The sequence below is a fragment of the Monodelphis domestica genome, chromosome 3, assembly GCF_027887165.1.
Source record: "Monodelphis domestica isolate mMonDom1 chromosome 3, mMonDom1.pri, whole genome shotgun sequence".
In the NCBI taxonomy this organism is placed as follows: Eukaryota; Metazoa; Chordata; class Mammalia; order Didelphimorphia; family Didelphidae; genus Monodelphis; species Monodelphis domestica.
In genome coordinates, this window is record NC_077229.1 from 127,453,583 (window position 1) to 127,477,674 (window position 24,092).

The 24,092-nt window shown below is 36.6% G+C and overlaps 1 protein-coding gene across 2 annotated transcripts in view; it reads left to right on the forward strand.

Annotated features, from left to right (window-relative positions):
- Positions 1-24,092, forward strand: part of ADCY8 (adenylate cyclase 8) — a 382,696-nt gene that overhangs the window by 176,845 nt on the left and 181,759 nt on the right. For both annotated transcript variants that reach the window (XM_007488342.3, XM_007488343.3), the window contains exons 4-5: positions 706-817; positions 17,105-17,232. In XM_007488342.3, the coding sequence (XP_007488404.1) occupies positions 706-817; positions 17,105-17,232 (240 nt within the window). The remainder of the gene's footprint in view (positions 1-705; positions 818-17,104; positions 17,233-24,092) is intronic.

Below are 24,092 nucleotides of genomic sequence, written 5' to 3' on the forward strand. Positions count from 1 at the left end.
AATAAATAGAAAAGTGCTCAAAATACTTACTACAGATTAGGAATACCATCCTAAGCACTGGGGATACAAATATAAGCAAGCAAGACCTTCCAAAACAACAATGAAATTGGAATGTAGAAGAGGATGATGAGTTGGTATATGGTGGACAGACTGATTTGGCAGTGGTCTGGAATTGCTTGGTGACTTGTGTTAGGTTCACCCTGCAAAGAAAGAGCTTCACCTCTCTAATCTCAGGGTCCTCAGGGAAGAGTCCTACTTGAAATAGGAGAAAGATCTCCATAGAAGAGACAGCATGGTTTGGAAATAGCTTAACCAACCAACTAGAATTATATAGCTTTGTTAAAATTTCACTGATTCTCTCCTTAAAAACACAAAACAAAAAAAAAATTTAATGGAACTTACTTTTGGAACAGAATTGGTGAGTCTTAGAAACAGCTCACAAATGCTCTGCCAGCAACAAGAATGGGAACTTTCAGTATTCATTTACACTTCCTGAGCCTGTGAATTGACCTCCTCCTGAATTAGACCTGGTTTAAATCCTGGCCATTCATTCATTCCCCCTTGGCTCCCTCAGCAATGCAAAGCTAGTATCTCAAACCCACAGTTGCTTTGTTTGTTTACATGGTGTTGATGTGTATCCCAGGATGGATTAAAATATTAATATGTTTTCTCCTCACCACCACCCCCCTTCCCTTTTGTGTTTAGTATTCTTTTTGCAGATGTTAAAGGATTTACCAACCTTTCCACGACCTTGTCAGCACAGGAGCTGGTCAGGATGTTGAATGAACTCTTTGCCAGATTTGATCGACTAGCCCATGTGAGTTGAATTTAATTCCCTCTCCATCTTCAGAAGGAGTATGAGGTTGCATGCTTAATTAGGGAGGAGAGGCATTTCAGCTACCATCACCAATCATGCTATCTATCCACATTCTGTCCTCTGAGCATTGACAAGAGACTCTCCGATCTTTTTGCTGGATCGATGTTGGTTAGTTAATGACTCTTGTTAGAAGATTTGCTGTCTAGTTTTTGCCCTTTTTTAGGCAGCTGGTTGAGTGACAGTCAGTTAAAGGCATCCAGGAGCCATCCAGGAGCCATTTCCTACTGCTTGCCTCCCCCCACCATCATTTCCCTGTCTATTTGGCTTACTGCCATCTATACCAGGAAACAGGAGGAGGCTTTATTCATTGATTATTGGGTGCACTCTCCAAGCCAATTCTGCCATTTGGAATGAAACTGCATTTTCTCAAGGTCATATTAATCCCCTAGATTTTCTATAGCTATAACCCAATTTTTCACTCTTTTGAGACTTCTCCTATTTTAAATATCTGCTTTGGAGCCAAGAACACCCTAGCTTTATTCTTCAGCTTAACTGGTTCAAAGTAATCTTAAATGGTGGCTTGATAGAAGGAATCTTGTTTGAAGATAGCTCAGATATCATTTAGTCTAACTTTTATCATTTTATAAATGATGAAATGGAGGTAAACCCAAAGAGAGTAAGTTGCTCTTTCAGTCACACAGGTAAAAAGTTGAGTCATAATTTGAACCAAGGCCCTCTGACCTTAGATCCACTGTTGCTTCCATTATAACATGAATGATCCCATTCTTTTTATCACTGAAAACCTAGATTCTGTGACCTAAGATCATAGAAATTACATTGGAATCTGACAACAACATTGAGTTGAAATATATTAATATTTAAGGGAATTCCTTTTATAACCATACCCAAGGGAATATGTCTATGGCAACTTCAATAATTCTTTATAAAACAGGTTGTCTCTAATGTGGCTTATTCTATAATGTCAACCCAATGAGCCCACTTATCATTCATTGTATATTTTCTTTCACAAAAGTGATTTCTACTGATGTGGTAAAATGCTTAGGCAAAACCAGTCAACTTGGAAAATTCCTCAATATCTTTTCATTTAAGAACTAATTCACTTTGAGGTCACATTGGAATTCTAACCTAGAGAATCAGAAGGAGCTTCCATTTTGTGATTCAAGCAACAAGATAAAGGGTAGCATACACTTTGCCACTTCTTCCTATTGCTTCCAGGATAAAATGCAAACTCCTTTTCTGGGCATTTCAAGACCATCATAGTCTGACTCCAACCTAACTTTTCAGATTGATTTCATATTGATTTCCACCACACTCTCTAGATTCCAACTAAATTGGTCTAATTATTGTTCCCTATACATAAAATTCATATTTCCCACCTTCACACTTTTGCATAAGATGTCTCTTTATATTTTAAAATTTCTACATCCTCACTTCTACCACCTAGAATCAAGACTCAGTTCGTGTTCCACCACCCACATAAGTTTTTTCTTGATCTTTTCAATTCTTGGTACTTTTCCATTCCCAAAATGACCTTGTATTTATTTTTTACTGATTTGTCTGATTTCATGTTGTTTTACCCAAAAGACATCAATCTACTTTGAGAGTAGGAACTAGGTTGTTGTTGTTGTTTTTAATCTGTGTATCTATATTGTCTGGCACAGTTCCTGGCCAATGGTATGCACATGAGAAATGTTTCTTGACTTGAAATTTAAAATGGATGAGTAGAAGTAACATGGCAGGTTCCATTAATATCTACTTCTCTACTCTTTAAAGTTCCACAGATCACCTGCAGGGGGGATTCTGGTTCTTCACTAAGTTAAATAATGCTTTAAAAGTTTGGACCAAATCTCCCCAGAGACTAGACATTTAACAATTTTAAAATATTCTACAGGAAATTCTTGGATTCTTCCTTTCTTCAGATCTCAGCAACACAGAGCCAATAGTATTGTTCTTTGCACTCAGTAAATGCTTATTGGGAAAAAGACCTAGTTGATTATTTAATTAATACTTTGATGATTAAATAGGTTTGTGAATTCATTAATTTGGGATCCTCTCCAGTTTTGCAAATCAGTATTCCACTTTATCATGTACAATGTTTGCTGAATAATCACCTACAGAGAAATTCCCCTCTAAGGCAGTGGTTCTCAACTTTTCTAATACCGTGACCCCACAATACAGTTCCTCATGTTGTGGTGACCCCAAACCAAAAAATTATTTTATTTTGGTGGCTTCTTCAAAACTAATTTTGCTACAATTATGATTCAGAATGTAAATACCTGATATGCATTATGTATTCTCATTGCTATAAATTGAGAGGTTGAGAACCACTGCTCCAAAGGCTTCTTAAAAACAATCCTTACCTCCATCTTAAAATCAATACTGTGTATTGCTTCCAAAGCAGAAGGGCAGTAAGGAGCAGGCAGTGGGGGTTAAGTGACTTGCCCAGGATCACACAACCTGCAAATGTCTGAGGTCAAATTTGAATTCAGGACCTTCCATCTCTAGGCTTGGATCTCTATCCACTGAGCAACTTAGTTGCCCCCACTCTAGGTCTCTTAAATACATGGATACCCCAAAGAAGCACACGATGCACTACCCATCTGTTATCCCCTCCACTTGACACATGATCATCTGACTTTCTTTTTTGATCAGATGTCTTTCTGACTGTATCATTTGTGACATTTCTTCTGTGTAGCTTTTCACTGATTACGTGTTGTAGTTTAATACAACTTTAATTTCAGAGGAAATGGTGGCATCCCTTGACTCTCATGTAACTATCATTATAAGATACTCTTTTCTTGGGCCTTTGTTTGACAGTCATTAAAGGTGTGTAGTTTTCCAATTGCGATCTATCATCCTCCTCTTTCAATTATCTGCTTAATTCAGAGGCAATTTATAATGTCCATTCAAAATATATGTACTGATGTACTAATGCAAAGACTTCTTACCAAATATATAGCAGGGCCTAGAGAGTAGAGTGCTTTATCTATTTAGATGCATCTTCTTGTACAGATAATTAGGCCAAACTCTTTTGAGTGATTGTGGAACTCACATGGAAGGCTTTTAGGCTTGCTTCGGTTAATACAAATTAGACTATATTCAGGAATATCAAGTAAATAAATAAATCTTTCCTGCACTGAACAGAGAATATGAAAATATATTTCCTGCAATGTATATAAATATGTGAATGTATTAAAAACAATCTAGTTCTACATGACTTGGGACATTTTATAAGTTTTATTCCTCTTAGATACCATTTACCTTTCAACAAAAAGGCTACAGATAAATAAATATATAGATATTTATATAGAATATATAGAAGTTTATAGAAAAATAAATAGAGAGATAAAGATAGATAATAGAGATAATAGAGATATGGATATAGATAAAGATAATAAACTATTCTTTTTTTTCTCTAAACCCATTATTGGTTCCAAGGCAAAAGAATGATAAGGGCTAGGGAATGGGGGTCAAGTGACTTGCCCAGGGTCACACAGCTAGGAAGTATCTGAGGCCAGATTTGAAATCAGAATCTCCCATTTCTAGGCCTGTTTTTCAATTTACCGAGTCACTTAGCTGCCCTCCAAAGACTATTCTTTTAAACTTTTTATTGATTCTTTTGGTTAGAGGCACAAATCATAACTCAGATGAGTCATCACTGAGTCAGTCATGCGTTCTGGTCCTATTGGTGATAAAACTATAAAAGCATTGAAATGGGTGCAGAAAAGTCTGCATTAATCAAGCGAGAGATAGGGACTAGACATGGCATTTCATTTCTATAGGGAACTCTCAGACGAGTGAAGTCCCTCTACCAAAGCAAGTCAGCATCTCTCTGCGATTTCCATTCCTGGAAATGTGCCTGGAACACCAAGAGATGAAGTGCCTCGCCCAGAAGCCTACAGCGAGGTTTTGTTCAAAGCCAGGCTTGAGCTCCCTGCTTCTTGTCTCCAAGGCCACGTCTGGGCTGCATAGATGACTAATACAATACCCGTGTATGTAAGCATTGACCTAGGGGGCTTCTGCACTCTAATACTTCTACTTGCTTGCTCTCTTTCTTAATGCACAAGTAGCTTCACTGTATAAAACTCTACCTTCTAGAGTAGACAGAAGAGTGGAGTAAATACAGTGTGTAGATGCAATAATGGAGCCCTGAAGAGTCATGTGGGCATGGGCTCTCCTAGGGCTCCTGCATGTACTATGAAGACATCCCCTTCAGTGCAACGTGATGTCCGAGCCCCTGACACGGCATGGGGAGATGGGGAGAGGATAGGAGTGAGAAGGGGCAGAGAAGGAGCCAATTTACATGCTTTTCTGCTTCACATTGCTGTTGTTACAGGGAGGCACGCCCAAGAGACGTGCCTTCTGGAGAATGGAGCTGATGAACCAAAGTTGTGTGTGTGTGTGTGTGTGTGTGTGTGTGTGTGTGTGTGTGTGTGTGTGAGAGAGAGAGAGAGAGAGAAGGAGACAGACAGACAGACAGACAGACAGAGACAGAGACAAAAAGAGTGAGAGAGAGAGAGAGAAAGAGAGTGAGAGACAGAGACAGAAAGAGTGAGAGAGAGAGAGAGAGAGCAAGCTAGGTGGCACAGTGGGCGAAATGCTGGCTTAGAGTCAAGAAGATCTGAGTTCAAATTTAGTCCCAGACACTTGCTACCTCTGTAGCCTTCTTCAGATGACTTAACAGTTTGCCTCAGTTTCCTCTTCTTTCAAATGAACTGGAGAAAGAAATGGCTAAACATTCCACTATCTTTGCCAATAAAAAACCAAATAGGATCATGGTCAAGTCAGCTACAACTGAAACAACTGAACAAGAACAACAACAACAAATATAATATTTATATATGTATGTGCATACATGCAAACACTCTCCTGCTTATATATGAATGGTTTTTAGCAAAAAGTTTGAAGTGAAAAAGTAGTTAGTCCTTCCATCCCTCTGGGTGTGTACTTTAGTTAATTTCTTTAGCTCTGGAATAACAATCAGTTCTGGTTATTTTTATATAATTATACAACCTGATTTCTACTCCTGTTCATTAGTACATTAGATTACACACACATACACACACATGTATATATACTTGTGTGTATACACAACACATGCATGTTGTATATTACACATGCACACAGATGTATTTTCTCTCTATGTGTGCATGTTTGCTAATGAATGAAAGCAGAAACCAAGTGTGTAATTGGACCCATGACTATTTCTTTGCTAAAGAAATGAACTAGAGTACAGTTCCAATCCCAGGGGAAGGAAGGAGTGACTGACTACCTACCTTGCACACTTTGCCAAAGGCAAAGAAAACCATATTATTTCCTTCAGGGCAGGCATTGGCCCCTCATCCATCCCAAACTGTCCTCTCACTTTAAACTCTGCTAGAAATCATTCATGGCAGTGATATATACAGTAGGCACGTGTGCATCTCACTCTTTTATGCCTGGCTTATAATGATAATCAGAATCAAGGAACAAAATGATTTTTCTTGTTCTGTCTTATAAGGAATATTGTGATTTTTTATGTCGTACTGGAGGTACTTTTTGGGTAAAGAACCTTTAGTCTCTTCTCTGATTCTTTTCTCTGCTGGTGAAGGTGACAAAATGTCCATCTCCTGAATTGAATACTTTTTTTAGTCAACAAACAAGAACCCCAATGGGATCTTATATTTGCTGTTCCTTTCAATCAACTGGAATATTCGATGCTGTACCAAAGAACATCATTTGCAAAATCCTGCTCGCCCTTGTTGATACTTTCCTCAAGGATGCCCTAGATAAAAATTCAAATCCGTCAAAATGGAAAAATAGACATAAGGACTAGTAGCTATTAATAATTCACTATTAAAATTTTGATATTAGTAAGGTCCTTTATTTTGATAAACATTTCTTATTTTTCCTTTTTTCAAGTATTGTCAGACTTTCTAATACCCTCAAAATTATATAACCTCCATAATGTACCATTTTTGTGGATACTTGGTCTATTTCAGTTAAACTTCTTTATTGCTTTATATTACCTTTTCTAATGCTATTTCTGCTCTCCTATGGAGCACAGCAGAGACCATAATGTTATATTTGAATTGTCCCAGTTCCATTTCTCTGATGATGGATAAAGTAATTTATTTTTAGAAATTATTTAGATCTTTCTATTACTTATTTGTTATCCTTCTAGTTTTATCTTTAAATGTCATCAGAATGGACTGGGTTGAATGGACTGGGTTGTCTTTCACAAAAAGGTCTATAGTTTTGGGGTTTTTTATGCCAATCTTCTTGAAAGTTTGATTATATGGCAGTACTCTTCGTTACCTCCCATTATCTTTCTCCATAAGATTTTACTCATATGTATTCTAAAGCATTTATTACAATACCTGGCACATAGAAAATGCTGTATAAATGTTAGCTATTATTATTAGTATTATTAGTATTAAATTAATGTCACCTTTGGCAGCTCTTTCCATTTGATAAGTTAGTCAAGTATTTGCTGACTAAAGCAATTTCTGAGCTCTTTTTAGTTTCCTTGTTGAGGTAATTCACTTGTATTAGTCAAACTTCTTTAGGAAACTGGTGATAGACCATATTAAGTTCTATTGGTTACCCCATTTCCCATTTCCCATTACCCCATTTCAGTATTAGCAACTAATTTAAATAGGTCTAGTTGGAGTTGGATTTTATGTCCCTTCTTATTTTTGTTTCTTCTATTCTAACACAGACTTTGGTCTTTGTTCTAACAAGCTGAGGTTCTGGTTACATATAGAGAGCTATAATTGAAATAATTAACTCATTAGTAATAGTCATGCCCTTTGTTAAAATATAATCAATTTTGTGCTTTATATTGTTGATTGCCCACCATGTCCAGTGCCTCTTGACTTTCTTCTTAAACAGTGAGCTCATGATGTATCTTTATAGTCTATAAGTTATTTTTGTCTCTTATTTCTCTCTCCTGAAAAATTTTATGATATATATTTTTGTTTTCATCCCTAAATAACCACCTTTTCATTGAAGCCACCCAGGATTGAATCTTATGTTGATTTAATATATAGGTTTTTATCAAGTTATTTGTGGTAATGGATCTTTCTCTCTCTCTCTCTCTCTCTCTCTCTCTCTCTCTCTCTCTCTCTCTCTCTCTCTCTCTCTCCCCCCCCCTCTCTCTCTCTCTCTCTCTCTCTCTCTCTCTCTCTCTCTCTCTCTCTCTCTCTCTCTCTCTCTCTCTCTCTCTCTCTCTCTCTCTCTCTCTCCCCTTCCCTCCCTCCCCAGACTGGTTTTTAGAAACAGATCAAATCTCTTGTTAAAAATATTAGATACAATATTAATGAGCACCCTGCAAAAAAAAAAAAAAGAGTGACCATGATATTTTAGTTCATTTTTTATAAGAATCACTGGAGGGGTGAGCTAGGTAACTCAGTGGATTGAGAACCAGACCTAGAGGTGGGAGGTTTTAGGTTTAAATCTGGCCTCAGACACTTCCTAGCTCTGTGACCCTGGGTAAGTCACTTAACCCCCTTTGCCTAGCCCTTACCACTCTTCTGCCTTGGAGCCAATATACAGTATTGACTCCAAGACAGAATGTAAAGGTTTCAAAAAAAGACTCACTGGAAGTAGAGATGCATAGCCAGAAAAGACTATTTAAGGGTGACATAGTAATTGTTTTCAATATATGAAGGAATAGCAATAAAAAAAAGGAATATATATGTTCTGTTTGGCTCAGATTGCTGATGTGGGGGCAATTGATAGAATGTGTGGAAAGACTAAATTTATCTTGTTTCAAAGATAAGCTTCCTAACAGCTAGAACTATCCCATAGTGGAAATGACTGGCTCAAGAAGTAATGGTTTTGTCAGCCCTGCAAGGCCTTTAAGCAAAGACTAGATTATCACTCATCCATGTTGTAGAAGGGATTGTTATTCAGACATGGTTAGGATTAGACCTTCAGAGGTTCCTTCCAACATGAAAGTTCAATAATTTTGTAGCTGATCAGACCCAAAATATTGAAGAATGCTTAAATATCAGGAACTATGCTAGAGTGAGAGAGATATTTGCAAAGTATGTATGTCAATCCTTATTAAATATATTGGTGGCATAAAGCTAGGTGGAATGCACAATACTTTCAGTGATAGAGTTGGAATTCAGTAAGAAATTTCAATCATGTAGAAAAATGCATGGAAGCTAAAATTAAATTTAATAGGAATTAATATAACATGAAATGTTAGATTTATATTAAATTATATTAGCAGGAGGAGAAAAAAATGATTGGAAAACAATCCAAGCCAAAAATAATCTCTGGATTCCTGGAGACTGGAAGGTTCAGTGTGAGTCACCAGTATGACATGGCAACTAAAAATGTTAATGCAATCTTGGGCTTCATTAAAAAAGGACAGATTTCTAGAGTTAGAGGAAGGATAATCTCAGTCTATTCTTCCTTGGACAGACTACATCTGAATTTGTATGGCCGGTTCTGGGTATCATATTTTCAAAGAGTAATTGATATTCTGGAATACCTCCAGAGAAGTATACAATATGGATTTGGAACAATACTATATGAGATCCAGTTGAAGGAAATAGGCTAATTTGTCCTGCAGAAGAAAAGGCTTAGGGCAGACTTGACAGCAATCTTAAAAGTATTTTTAAAAATTTTCATGTGGAAGAGAGATAAGTTTTATTCTGATTGGACCTATACAATAGAATTATAAGCATTGGTTAAAAATGCTACATACATAGTCTTGGTGCAAGGGGAAAACTGGAATGGGTTTTCTTAGGGTTAAAAAAAGTTTACAAGTCATTGCAATATTCAAATAAATATTCCTGTGTATGCTTTGTTAAATGTACTGCCCCAAACTGATAGCTCTTACACACACACACACACACACACACACACACACACACACACCACCTACAAGCACATATGAACACAGACCTACAAATCTTGGCTTATATTGAACTTTTCCACAATGTCAAGTACTGCTTGCACCATTCCATTCAAGAAAGTGAATCAAAATGACTGAGCAGTCTGAAGTTTCCATCTAATTGAGAAAATGTTCTAAATCCATATACTCACGATCATTTAGCATGTCATTCTATTAGAGTTAGAAAGGTGGGTCACTAGATTTTATCTTGTAGAATAAAATCTACAGACATTACTTTAGAGTCAGGGACTCTAGGCTTAAATCATTGCTCTGACTTGGGCCAGCCCACTAAACCTCTCTGAACTTCCATTATCTCATCTGAAAGAGGATCCATGAATAACTAAGTGTATCGCTACCTTCTCAGTGTAATCAAGAAGCCACATTCAGGATGCAACCAGAAAAGGAGCTTGTAGCTTCTCTATCACTTTTCAGTGCTTCCTATTCTATTTTATAATATGTTTAGCTGTTGTATAATAGAATTGGGATCAAAAAGATTGCAACAGGTTGGAATTCTAGGCTGAGCCTTATATAATGAAATCGGAAGCAGTATAAAGTCCTGCACTTAGGATCAGAAAATTAACTGTGTGATTTGAAAATAACATATGTGAAATGACCCAGGGTTTCTTAGTGGGACTAAATTTTACTATATCACTAATATATACTGCTATAATGCAACTAAGATGGACAAAGATGGTGAATACAAGAAATATGGAAAGATCTTTATGAATTCATTTAAATAGTTAAAAAGGTTGAAACATAGGAATGGAGCATAAAATAACCAGGATATGGAATTTATAATAAGGTTCTCTAACTCCAAAGACAGGAAGGTTGTTTGTTTTTTTCCTTCTTCTATACCATCTTCTTTGTTTAGAAAATCTCCCAAGTAAAGATTCTGCCTTGATATTTTTTTCATCTTGTACCTGGAAGAGAACAGCTCTTCTTTTAATGCACTGACTCTCATATTTTCATCTAAGTGCAGCTCAAAGCCAGAAATCAGACATGGAGGGAAATATACTTTCAGTCTCATTTCAAGATTGGCTCTTACGGTAGACAAGAGTTTGCCTCTAGACCAAAATGTATTCCACTTAAAGGTCTCCGTAATATGACTCTCTTCTACCTTTCCCACCTCATTTTGTATTACTTCCTTTTGATTTATTTTTTGGCCAAACTGTGTTGCTATACATTAGTCATACGTGACATCCCATCTTCATACTTTCTCATAGGTGATCTCGCAATCTGAAATTCAATCTCTTATCATTTTACCATGGGTAATCCCAATTTCTGTTGTTGTTGAATCATTTTAGTCCTGTCTGACTCTTATGATCCCATTTGGGGTTTTTCTTACAAAGATACTCAAAGAATTTATCATTTCCTTCTCTGGTGTATTTTACAGATGAGGAAACAGAGGCCAACTGGGTGATTTGTCCAGGGCCACACAGCTAGTGAGTATCAGGAGCCAGATTTGAACTTAACTCCCAGTCTGACATTCTCCATTGCATCATTTAGCTGCCCAAGGTCATCTCTAGCTACCTTCAAAACATAACTCAAGTATGTCTTCTTACAAAAGGCGTTTCCCTTCTCATCAACATATTAATGATCTTTCCCTCTTATAATTTAAATTATTTAGAATCAAAGATCTGAACCTGAAAGAGATTCAGAGGCCATCGACTCCAACCTTCTCATTTTACATAGTAGTAAATTGAATCAATCTAGGGAGCTTAAGTAACATATCAGAAGCAGAATTTAAACTCAGATCCTTTCTTCCAATCCACTGCTATTTTCACCAAGCCATACTGCCTTACATATCCTTTGATGTATTTATATGGGAAATTATTGCGTCCTTGAAGGCATTTTTGTCTTTGTATCCTAGGGCCTAGCACAATTCCAATAATGTCATAGAAATTTAGTAATGCTGTGCTGAATTGAATGGAATTGAATTGAATATGGGCTATTCTTTTCTATAAATGTAATAGCTCCAATCTATATGTTGTTTTTTGGCTACCCAGGGTCTCACTGGAACTTTACAAGGCTCCTGTGAGTTAGACATGGCAAGTATTATGATCCTCATTTTTTCCAGCTTAGAAGTGATGTTTCCTGTTGCTCAAGTTTAACCAGCATGTAACTGACAGAAAACGAGTCAGAACTCATTCAAGAGATGGGATGTAAGTAGATGGCAGATTGAAAAGTAGTTCATATGCCTCAATCAAGTCTTTTAGTTCATTGGCTGAAATTCACAAGATGAGGAGTTCCTAACCAGTGGTCTGTGAACTTGCATGGGAAAAAATACTTTGTTTTCACTAACTTCTAACTTAAATTCATTATTTTCTTCAATTATGAATAGAGTCAACAAACCATAGTGATTTTAGTAGGCTTCATGACTTTGTTTACAAAAGAAATATTGAATATTTTCATATATTAAAATTGTTGCATATATTTCACAAAATCTTTTATGCTCACCTTGACTTTTTCTAGTTACTAGATTATACCAAATAAGTAGCAGTCATCCTGTCTACAGGCTGTGTATTTCATTATAATTGATTTCCTTTGTCATCCTTTATATTTTATTTTATGCATTTAAAAATGTCATTCCGAGAAGGGGTCCCTTGATTTCCCAAGACTATCAAAGGTATCCCTGACACAAAATAGTTTAAAAATCTCTATATTGTACAGGTATCCATTTCATATCTCTAGGGATAGGGATATGGTGCCCTTGTAATCTGGAAAACCCATGTAAAATCTTTTGGCTTTCCTTTAGTACCGGAGAAGTCTGTAGTTTTTCTTTTTCTTTTATGAATGTTACAATGCCTTATTGTAAAATTTAGGTTAAGTACAGGCATGCCTTCTACACGACAGGGAAAAACTAACTTTTTATTTAATTTAACTTTAAAAAAGAAATTATATTTATTTATGGTATTAAAATATAAAATACATTGATATTATACAACACTACACATATATTTTATACATTTCTGAGTTTCTAGGTTCTTTTCTATATCTGGTACTAGCCTTTGTGTGTTGTCTACAACTTCTGCAAAACTCCCCCAAAATACCAATTTAATTTCTCATGGCAATCCGTGATACACTGAAACCACAGGAATGTCATGTTGTGGAAGGGAAACCTGTATTCACAGCTATATGAATACAAGCACACACCCACACATACCACACATACACCAATTTTTTAATACCCTTTTTTTTTTTTTAACTATCATGGCCAGTTGGATCAGGGAAATTAAATTTGGGAAGAGTTCAACAGAATTTCCTCCAAGAATTAATTAATCTTTTTGACTTGAGACATAGCACAGAGGACATCGAACTTCATGTGTAGTTTCTATACATATTTTTCACCAAAGCTCATAATTTTAACAAATGAACCATTCTCATGTATAACAAGTATTACTACTATGTAACTAGGAAGTAAATGTATCTCATTTTAACACAAGGTACCACGTTTGACCCTATTATACCTTGACTACAGATTGTTTGGACTTTTGTGATTTCTATTTCTCCAGAAATCATTAGCTTGAACATTTTTTCACTTCTTTCCAAGGTGACTGAGCTCAACATTGTTACTAGCTAGCTAGATGGATAGATCAATAGATAGACAGACAGACAGATAAGATGGTTCTTATGATGACAACTATGGTGAATAATAGACAAGTGAAGAGATGAATAGATAAGGAGTGAGAGATAGAGACAGATACAGAAACAAAAACAGAGATAGATATTAGAAATATCTGATATCAAATTAGATACACTTACATATGTTAAAGGAATAGTGAAATGGACCAATAATAAGTGTCAGGAGTCATTTAGATATGTCTCAACTTTTACAAACACATTATATTATAAAAATACTTGGGCACCATAAAAGTTTCCATCATATTTTATTTCATGATTACAAAACACTTTAAAATCTTCTGTTTTATTTGAAGCTGCATGAATCAATTGGTACAAGAATTACCATAATTTTATAGAAGAATCCAAGGCCCAGAACAGTTAAGTAACTTATTTTATGCATTTAAAAATGTCATTCCTAGAAGAGGTCCCTCGATTTCCAAGGCCACATAGATCATTATGTAATTAATGCTCAGAGTCAGGTTTTAAGTCTAACAGCAGTGCTCTCTTCATTTTACTACATAGTCTCTTGAAATAGAGAAAATATACAGAAGTACACAAAGCATGTGCTTATACATTATGAACCTCCTGGAAATCAAAGATTTTACAAAGTCTACAGCTTCTATTATGATATTTTAAAGATAATTTTGGGACTTGCTTATGTATATCAAGTTTTAGTTTATTTTTTTAAGTTCTCATCTTCTATCTTGGAATCAATACTGTGCATTGGTTCTAAGGTGGAAGAGTGGTAAGGGCTAGGCAATAGGGGATAAGTGATTTGCCCAGGGTCATCCAGCAAGGAAGTATCTGACACCAGATTTGAACTGATGATCTCCTGTGTCTGAGTCTGACTCTCTAGCTACTGAGCCACTTAGCTGCCCTCCAATATAATGTTTTTTAAAGATCTTTCACCCAGAACTTTTTTCTAAGTAATAATATGAACTCTTCAGAAAAATTACTATGGATGTGAATATTAATACTAATGATGGTAAATTTTTATATAGCACCTACTATGTGCCAAATACTCTACTAAGTGTTTTTCAATTACTATCTCATTTGATGCTTACAACAATCCTGGGAGGTGCTATTATTATCTTCTTTTTATAGATGAGAAAACTGAGTCACATAGAGATTAGTTGACTGGCCCAATGTCAGAAAGTTAGTATGTGGGACTGGATTTGAACTAAGTTCTTCCTAACTCCAGGCTAGCTCCTCAAGATCACTGAAGAGCATCAGAGTCTGACCTATAGAAGGACATCCACCTATATCTTTTAAAATCCTTTTTACACATAAAACAACTTGCATTTATATATTTAATATATGTAAGAATTGTACCTAAAACATTTGCCAAATAGACCAGTTGCTATAAAGTAGTTGCTGGAGGGAAAAAGAAAAAAATTACTTCAGGGGGGAAACTTAGATTTGTTTCTAAGGACAAAATCCTAGAACATGGTAAGGCAGCTATCAGTGGAGGATTAGGGTTATGGGATCATTGATTTAGAATTAGAAGAGTATCATGTGGCCACTTCATACTCTTCTCCCCCCAGCCCCTTATTTTACAGATTAGGCCCTGAGATCCTTGGAACTGTGTCCAAGGTCACATGGACAGTAAGAAGAAGGATTTCAATGTGGTTCTCTACCTCTAGAGCAGCTAGGTGGGCTCAGTGGATAGAGCAATAGACCTGAAGTCAGGAAGATTGATCATCTGGAGGTCAAATCTTGCCTCAGACACTTACTAGCTATATGACCCTGGGGAAATTACTTATACCTGTTAATCTCAGTTTTTTCATATGTAAAATTAACTGGAGAAGGAAAAGGAAAAGCATTCCAGTATCTTTGCCAAGAAAACCCCAAATGGAGTCAAAAGTGTCAGACATGACTGAAAAAAATCACTAACTCCAGACGAGTATTCTCTCTACTATATTCCACTTTTGGAATAGCCTGAGAAAGAGCTCTCTTGGATATGGGGTTGGGGAAGAGTGTAGAAGGGAAGAAAACATCTTGCTTATTTTCCGATTATTGATTTGACCCAATAAAGTAATGCAAACATTGTCAGTGTTCAAAATTATAGTCCTGGAACAAAGCCCTCTTGTCCTACTCTGATTACATCTCCTTTGTGCAGGGAGGTGACCTGAAGACAGAAGGCATATGACCAGTTCTCAATGCTGCTAGATCATCTGTGGCATAGTGGCAAGAGCATCAGATTTGGCCCCAAGGATCAGGGATTTAGATACCAAAAGGCACCTACTTTGATGACTGACCTTGAGTAATTCACTTCCTCTCTCTGGGTCTCAGATCCCTTATCTGCAAAAGAGAATACAGTAACCCTAAGATCTATTGTGGATGGCTAAAACTATGGATATAAGGGAGTACTTGCTGACCCCATATATACGTGCTCTCTCTCTGCCCTCCTCCTTGGCTCTCCCTAGCTTCGCATCCCTCCCTCAGCATAAGAAAACTTAAAAAAAAAATGAAAATGAAAGCAGGAAAAATGGATGGGCAAGAGAGACTAGGTGATTCTCTCAGCTTTGAGATTGACCATGAGTTACTTGAATTTGCAGTATAAGAAAACCATGCAAGAGGGAGGAGACTACTATAATCAGATCTATAATAACTACCTCACCAAATTGATCTTAAGATAAGGGGTTTGGTAATTTTGGTTACTGCTAAAGTCCCTTTCAACTCAAAAAATAGGATTTTTTGAACTGTACAAGACTGGATCAGTTATTATCCTAGCCAACCTAGCAGATATTTCCCTAGGGGTGAGAGGTATTAATGGAGAATCTTTTTGGCAGCAACAGTTAAAAAAAAAAAAACTTCGATGCTGCTGGTACAAAGCTGTCAAGCTTGACCAAGTCACATTATGCTCCAGCCAGGCAAGCTTCCAGGTCTCCACTAGTATATAGGGTCAGCCCTAGCTACTCAAAATCCCAGAAGCATTTTATTAGATAGCTATGGCCCTCCTCAAATCCCATTTTGATTTCCCTGTCCTCTCATCTTAAGGAGAACCCTTTATTGGAATCTATTTATTTATTCATTAAAAATCAATATCTATTGAATGTCTTCTATTGTATTAAGTGAAGTATACCTCTAGTGATAATAAAGGGCTACCAAATATCCATATCCCTTGAGCCAAAGATCCCATTGCTAGATATATATCCAAAAGAATTTCAAGATGTAAAAAAAAAGAGCTCATCTACAATAGCAAATTCATAACAACCCTTTTTGTGGAAGCAGAAAACTAAAAATTATATAAATGTTTATTATTTTGGGAATGGCAAAATGAACTTTGTTACATGAATTTGGAATATTTTAGTGCTGTGTGGAACAATTGAGATGATGAATTCAGTGAAACATGGGGAAAATTTTATGAACCAATTGTATAAGCATAACCAGGAAAACAATATACTTAAAGATTACATTAATGTAAATTAAAAAAAAAAAAGATCAAACCAATAGAGTGCAACTATAATGACCAGGCTCCTTCCCCAAAGAAGAAATGGGAAAATATAGCTTCTTCTATCCACTGCAGAGGTCGGGTACTATGGGTGTGGAACATTGCATAATACTACAGTGCAAGAAAAGAATGTCACTGGTCCTGGTTTCACTAACATGTTAGTAAAGTAAATTCAGTGTTCCTTTATAGTAAAAGTCTACAATATTCCTTCCTTTTATTCTCAATAATTCACTAAGGGGATTCTAAAAATTTAAGTCCTCTGCTAATCAATTTCTCTCCTTTCCCACTGTGTCAAATCCAGGAGCATCATTGTCTTCGGATTAAGATCTTGGGGGACTGCTACTATTGTGTGTCTGGACTCCCTGAACCTCGACAAGACCATGCCCACTGCTGTGTTGAAATGGGGCTCAGTATGATTAAAACCATCAGGTAATTTGGACTTTGCTCTTACAGATGTCTGATGTTCTGCTCAGTTATTTCTGGGTAGCTTTTAATCCTTTTCATTTTTATTTATCTTTTGAGAAATAGGCACTCTCTTACATACTACCTACCTTCTCTCCACTCCAGACAAATCTGTTTTAATTCAGTACACTTTAACAGCAATAAAGCAAATAACACTGTATTAATATATACATGTACATAGAACATAGAATATTAGATGTGGGGTTTCAGTGTCATCTTGACCTTCCCCTATTAAATGAAGTTCTTTGCTAAGATTGTCTAAATTGTCATCCAACTCTGTAGTAATTTTTAATGGACCATTTTCTCAGCAGCATCCTGAATATTATGAACTGGTCTCAAATATTCAAATAAATTGTTTTGCTCCTAGAATAATTTACTTTTCTTCTGCTTTCTCACAAATGGTGAATCTTGGTCATTTTCTTCCTAAAGTCAAATTTCCCTAATTCAGCTGGGCATCCAAAGGCTCACAGTCTGATTCTGAAAGGCTCATTTGGCAGAGAGTAGCTGATTACCAAAGAAAAAGGAATTCATTTGAATTCGGCAACATCTTTTATGTGCATGAGAGGCAAATATGGACTAGCAAAGAGAAAGTGCTAGTGTTGGAATCAGGAAGATCATGGTTCAGATACTGCTTCTGACACTTATTAGACATGAGACCTAGAAAATCCCTGTGATTTATCTACCAAGAAAGAACTGGATCACTGACTTCCACTCTTCAATGAAGTTGACAAACCAAAGAAATTACAACTTCTTGGCACTTTTTTCCCTGAACCTGTGATGTTTTTGGTATAGGCAACTCAAAATATGCCTTCTGTTAATACAGGTACATACCTGCTCTTTAATTTGTAGGTCTAGAGACTTGCTTGACATATTGTCTGAAGATAGATAAGACCTAGAACATACTCTCAAAAATCTTACTGTCTGATAAAGTATATATACAAAATAACTGTGCTGCAGAGGAATGGTAAGTTCCATGCAAAGGAAATATGTAAGAGCACTTATAAAGAAAAAGAAATCACTTTCAACAAGGAGAATCACTTCAGAAGTAGCCATTTAGGTTTAGCCTTGAAAAAAGAAAGAGACTTCAGGAGGCAGGAAAATGGGCACTCCAAGCCTGCATAAAGATGCATACAAAGGCAGAAAAAAAAATCTAGGATAGCAAGAAGACCAATTTGCAAGAATATTGTATAAAGTGCATTAAAGAGAGATGTGTTGAATGGATAAGTTGAAGTTAAATAATGGAGGGTCATAAATGTCAGAAAAAGAAATTTATACTTTAATAGGAAATAAGCTGTTTGAAGTTTTAGAATAGACTCATAAAATCCCAGATTTAGAAGGGATCTAAAGAGATCATATAGTTCAACCAATTCTAAAAGAATGATAAGATCTGGCTGATGCCATAGGAAAGTGACTTTCTCAATAGTGTGAATGCTATACTGGAAATAAGGAACCAGTTAAGATGATGTTTATAATAGTTTAGGTGAGAAAAGATGGAGGCAGATGTATGGCAGAGTGGATAGAAAGTCAGACTTGGAGTTGGGAGGACCTGGCCTAAGACACTTCCAAATTGTGTGATCCTTGGCATATCACTTAATTCTGTTTTCCTAGTCCTTGTCTTTCTGTCCTAGAGTTATTATTAGGACAAAAAGTAAGGGTTAAAAAAAAAAAGACGAGATGAAGGCTTGTACTAGGCTGGTTGAAATGACTCAACCTTGATGAGCTTCCTGACCTCTGTATCATCTGTTTCACTAGGTTGCTATGAGGATAAAATGAAATGAAATAATTATTTACAAATTTATTTATTACAAAATTATTTACTGTACCATATAAATAAATGTCTATTGTGACTATCATGATAATTATTGTTATTGAACAGTGGATATATGGGGAAGATATTGAGGTAGTAATAAAAGGATTTGGTGCCTGAATGTTAGGGAACAATAATAGAATGGTTTAAAGATGAATCCAGTTTCCAACCTCTATCTATAAGACGATGATGATGACACCCTCAGAAACAAAAATGAATAAATTAGTTGGTCAACAAATATTTATTAAACTTTTACTATGTGCTAGGTTCTGAGGGCATAAAGAAAGTCAGAAATATGGTCCCTGTCCTCAAAAAGCTCATGTTTAACAGAGGAGACAAAAATATAAATAATGAGGTACATTTATGTAAGTTCCCTAAGACTGAAATCTCTTGAACTTACTAGTACTGAGAAAAAGCCATTTTAATATAGAAAATCAGGTGTATGTGTATGCTGGGGATGGAGTAGGGGATGAGTTCAGTTTTAGGAATGTTTAAAGACCTCATTGAGGCAGATGTGTTGGCAGGATACCCAGAAGAATGTGTCCAGTAGGTTTTGGGAATCTGAATCTTGAGTTATGGGGAAAATGGTAAGAAACAGGGGCACAAATTTGGGAGTTTTCTTATGTAATGGTGATGCTAGAAGCCATGGGGATAGATTGTCCTAGTGGTTAAAAGTGTAAAGAATAAATGGAGTATAAGTGGAGAAAGTATAAAGAAGATTGCCATGAATGTTCATTCAACATCTATTAGGTACCTACTATTTGCAGATCATTGAGTTGGATGTTGTTCATAATGCTTACACTCTAGTATAGGTATAGGAAAGATTGGAAACTATCATGTACTATATAATAGGTGATAAGAGCAATAGAGATCTGCAAAATATAGTTATTTGCAAAGGCTCAAACAAACATAGCAAAAGTATCTAGTAAATAATTTGTTTCTAATAAATAATTGTTGAATTGTAACTTTTTTTTTAACCATTCAGAGGGATCAGGGGATATTTTATGTGCAAAATAACATTTGATTTGGGGACATTAAAGTATAGGTATGAATTCAACAGATGAAGTAGTCCCAGTGTCATCCTTAACTCTTCCCTCACACTCACACCTCATATCCAATCTGTTGTCAAATGTTTCTGTTTTTCACAACATCTCTTGTATGTGTATATATGTATGTGTGTGTCTTTCTTTCCATTCATACTGCCACAATTCTAGCTCGAATTCTCATTATTTCTTGCTTGGACTACTGCATGTCTCCCTATTTCATCTTTCCCTACTTCAAGCTGTTCTCCAGCTGCCAAAGTGTTTTTTTGTAAAGCATATCACCTCCCTCATCAGTGAGATCCCATGACTCCCTATTGCCTCCAGAATCAAATATAAATTCCTTTACAAAATATTTCAAATTTTTCATTTTATTCCTTTTATTCTGTCTTTTTTATCTTTTTTGTCCTGTGCACCACTCCACACACTCTACAATCGAGCTACACTGGTGTCCCAAAGGTATGTCAAATTCAACAAGTCCAAAACAGAACTTTCCCTGACAAAGTCTTCCCTACTCCAACTTTCCCTATTTCTGTAAAGGGCATTGTCATCCTTCCAGTCACCCAGGCTCAATGATCTCCAGTGGCTTATCATTACCTAAAGAAATGAATATAAATTCTGTAGCCCAGACCCAGACCTGCCCCCTTCCAGTCTTCTTATACTTTACAAACTTCCACATATTCTACAATTTTATTCCACTGGTCATCTTGTAGTTCCTCAGAAATTACACTCTATCTACCATCTGCATGTCTATTCATTGTTTAGACACCCATGCCTGGAATGATATGTCCCATCATCCTTATCTCCAGTTTTTCTGGATCTCTTCAAGATTCAGTTTAAGCCCCACCTTTTGGAGGAAAATATCTAAAAAACAAAATCATAAGCTGATTCTTCAGGTTGTGAGTTTCCTGTTACTTGAGCTGCACAAAAAGGAAAGCTATGACATCTTGTCAAAAATGGTTGGGGTGTTTCTGCATTGGTTAAGTAATTTACTAGGTGGCCCATGAAGTACCTGTGATTCTATAAACATCACATTTCAAATAACTGAGCTAAATATTCACAAGAGAAAGGACTGAAGTGAGAATACTAGATCTCAATAGAATGCCCATCTCCTGCTTTCTGTGACAGATGACTTCAAAGAGCTTATTGACAGAGTGGGTTAACACTGTTTGTTGAGCCAACAAAACTGGAGCAGATCTCTTTCCCACACTATAATTAGCCCCAGTACAATCAAGATGTATGAAAAACACCCTTCATTTAGACCTGGAATAGATTCTAACCATCATGAGTAGGTGTTAGAGGTGAGGATGCAGGAGGAGTCATAAACAGAAGGGAGAAAAGAAGAAAAAGAAAAGTACATTTTTAACATATCCTTGCTTGGCCAAAAAAAAAAAATAGGGAGAGGGACATATTTGAAACACCATAGCCCCGTGACTTCCACAAGCTGTGGTGAATAAAGAAGCAAGAAAGTGGCCCTGTGCCAAGTAATTAAAAATTAAGTTTGGACAGGGTGCTCTGCAAGGCTCTGGATTTACAAAGATACAACCCCCACCTTCAAGGAACTTGCAGTATTCTCAGGGGAAATAAGACAGAGGCATAAGTAGCTGGATCCAGCCCTGACCTCTCCCCTGATATCCACATTTACTTTTACAGGGTATCTCTACATGAATGTCTCACTGGTATGAACTCATTGTCCAAAAGTAAGCTAATCGTTTTTTTTCTTTCTTTTCCCCCCCTTCTTTCTGATTTCATGATTTCTTTCAGTGCTACCCACTATTCACCAGGTCACCTATCATTGTCAACTTGAACCCATCTTTGACATTTTTTCTTCCTCCTGATAGTGAATCAGTCACCACATAATGATTAATTCACTTCAATATTCTGCTCATCCATTCCTTCTTTATTTCTACTCCTATCACCCTAATATAGAATCTCATCACCACCAGTTTAGATGACTACAATAGCCTCCTAAGAACAGCACCATAGTGCTTGAAGAAGCAGTTGCCAGATTCCTTCTTTATAAAGGATGATGTTCCCTTATACAATAGCTACCAAGCTTGGGCTGAGAACAGGGTAGGTGATTTGGGGAGTACTTCTATACAGTTGATAGTCAGTTTGGAGGGGAGAGGAAGGCTGAAGTAGAAACAGGACCTGTGGTTTGGGGAGCGCTGCTATTCCTAGGACTTTTAGACTCAGGGTCCTGGACTGTCTCCATTAGGGTCTGAATGGAGGTGATGGCTATGGTGATTTGCCTCATATCTATAAGAATTAAATGTTCAATAATTCAGGTATTATTTTTTTATAAAATTTATTATCTGACAAAATAGAACCATATGACTAAGTTATTCTACCTGCTCAAAAGGGTCCAGTCCACCAAGGCTGCCAAGTGGAAGGAAAGAGAGCACTAGGCGGAAAAAGGGAGAATTTATACCCAGCCTACGTCAGTACATAATAACAAGAAGTGAATAGGGTGATGGGAATCATAGTTTTTAGAGTAACAGATTCAAATTACATATTCCCCCTGAGATCCTTTGGAAGAATTGTCTCCCCAATGGATTGGGTAAACATAACCAAATTATAAATTAAAGTAATTTGAGGATTAAAGGAAATAAAAGAAAAAAGAACAAAACCAATGATTTCTGCATATCCCTGGCACATGTTCCCTCCTCAGTTTCTCTTAGGATGCATTATTATTAGTTCAACGTGGTTGGCCTCTTTTCCCTGGTGGTAGCAGTTGGTCATAAGTTGCTTTTGATGGTAGCAATAATGGTGGTCCTACCCTTTATGATATCTGCAATGTATAAGATGTGAGCAGGACTGGTAGTCTAAGGTGTACTCCTCATCTTGGTAGTCTAAGGTGTACTCCTCACCTAGAGTCCTGGGCTCTGGACTGGCTCCAGTAGGGTCTGAAAGGAGGTGGTGGTGAGTTGGTTAAACAATACTCATCATTCTTTTCTCTAGTTCAAGGTATATTGCTTTTTCAGGTAGATTGACTTGGCCACCCAATTATGTAATATAAAACTCGAAATAGGAGATGGAAGAAATAAATCTTTGGAGGGTCTTAAAGTCCAGGATAGAGTTTGTGTTTTATTGAAATGTATTAGTAACTGTTTATATAGCCAATAAACTCTCCCTGAGAGAGTAGTATGGCCATACCTGTGTGTTAGGAAGATGACTAAAGTCAGGAATATTTTGACTAAGTCCCATAATTAAGTGCTGGAGATTTACATTCTAAGGGTGGAGTCGTGGTAGCCCTTGTCAGGAATTGTAACTAAGTCAAAATCAAGGTCATTACCTAGCAAAAGAACATTAGGAAGAAGAGAGTAGAAGCAAAGTAAAGTGAACATATTAAAGTTGGTTCTGAGGATTAGGATTTAACAATTAGAACCTTTTAAACCAGTGTTCCTATTGTCATTTTAATTTATTGCTCAACACTCTCCACCTCCCTTCCACTAGCCATTGTGTGCCCCCATGTGGTGGTTCATAGAGTAGCAGTCCTGTATTCTCTCTTGGAATTCCAAAAAGGTGGGTTCCTGTGTGGGGTCTCCTCTACTCTCAGAATTTTAAGGTACTATGGACCCTTTGACCCTGATGGACTGTGACTTCTATTACTGTCACATGTGAGTCCTCATCAATATGCCAGACCAGACTTGACTGTATTTAATGAGAAGGTTTAATGAGAATAGTGGGTACAAAACTAACCAGGGTACACTCTGAAGGAACACAAACTTGGCATACAAAATAGTGAGACTGATACATAGAAAGCACATGTGGCAAAGGGGTAGCACACTATGCCTGCTTATTTTATTTATTTTTCTTCCTCCATCAAAGGAATTTTCCCTAAGTGGAGCCTCTGTTGGGCTGAATATCAGTGCCTTGCTAGAGTACATAACCAGCTATCATTCTGCCTTAAAAGGTGACAATCCTTCTGGCCTCAGACACTTCCCAGCTGTGTGACCCTGGGCAAGTCACTTAACCCC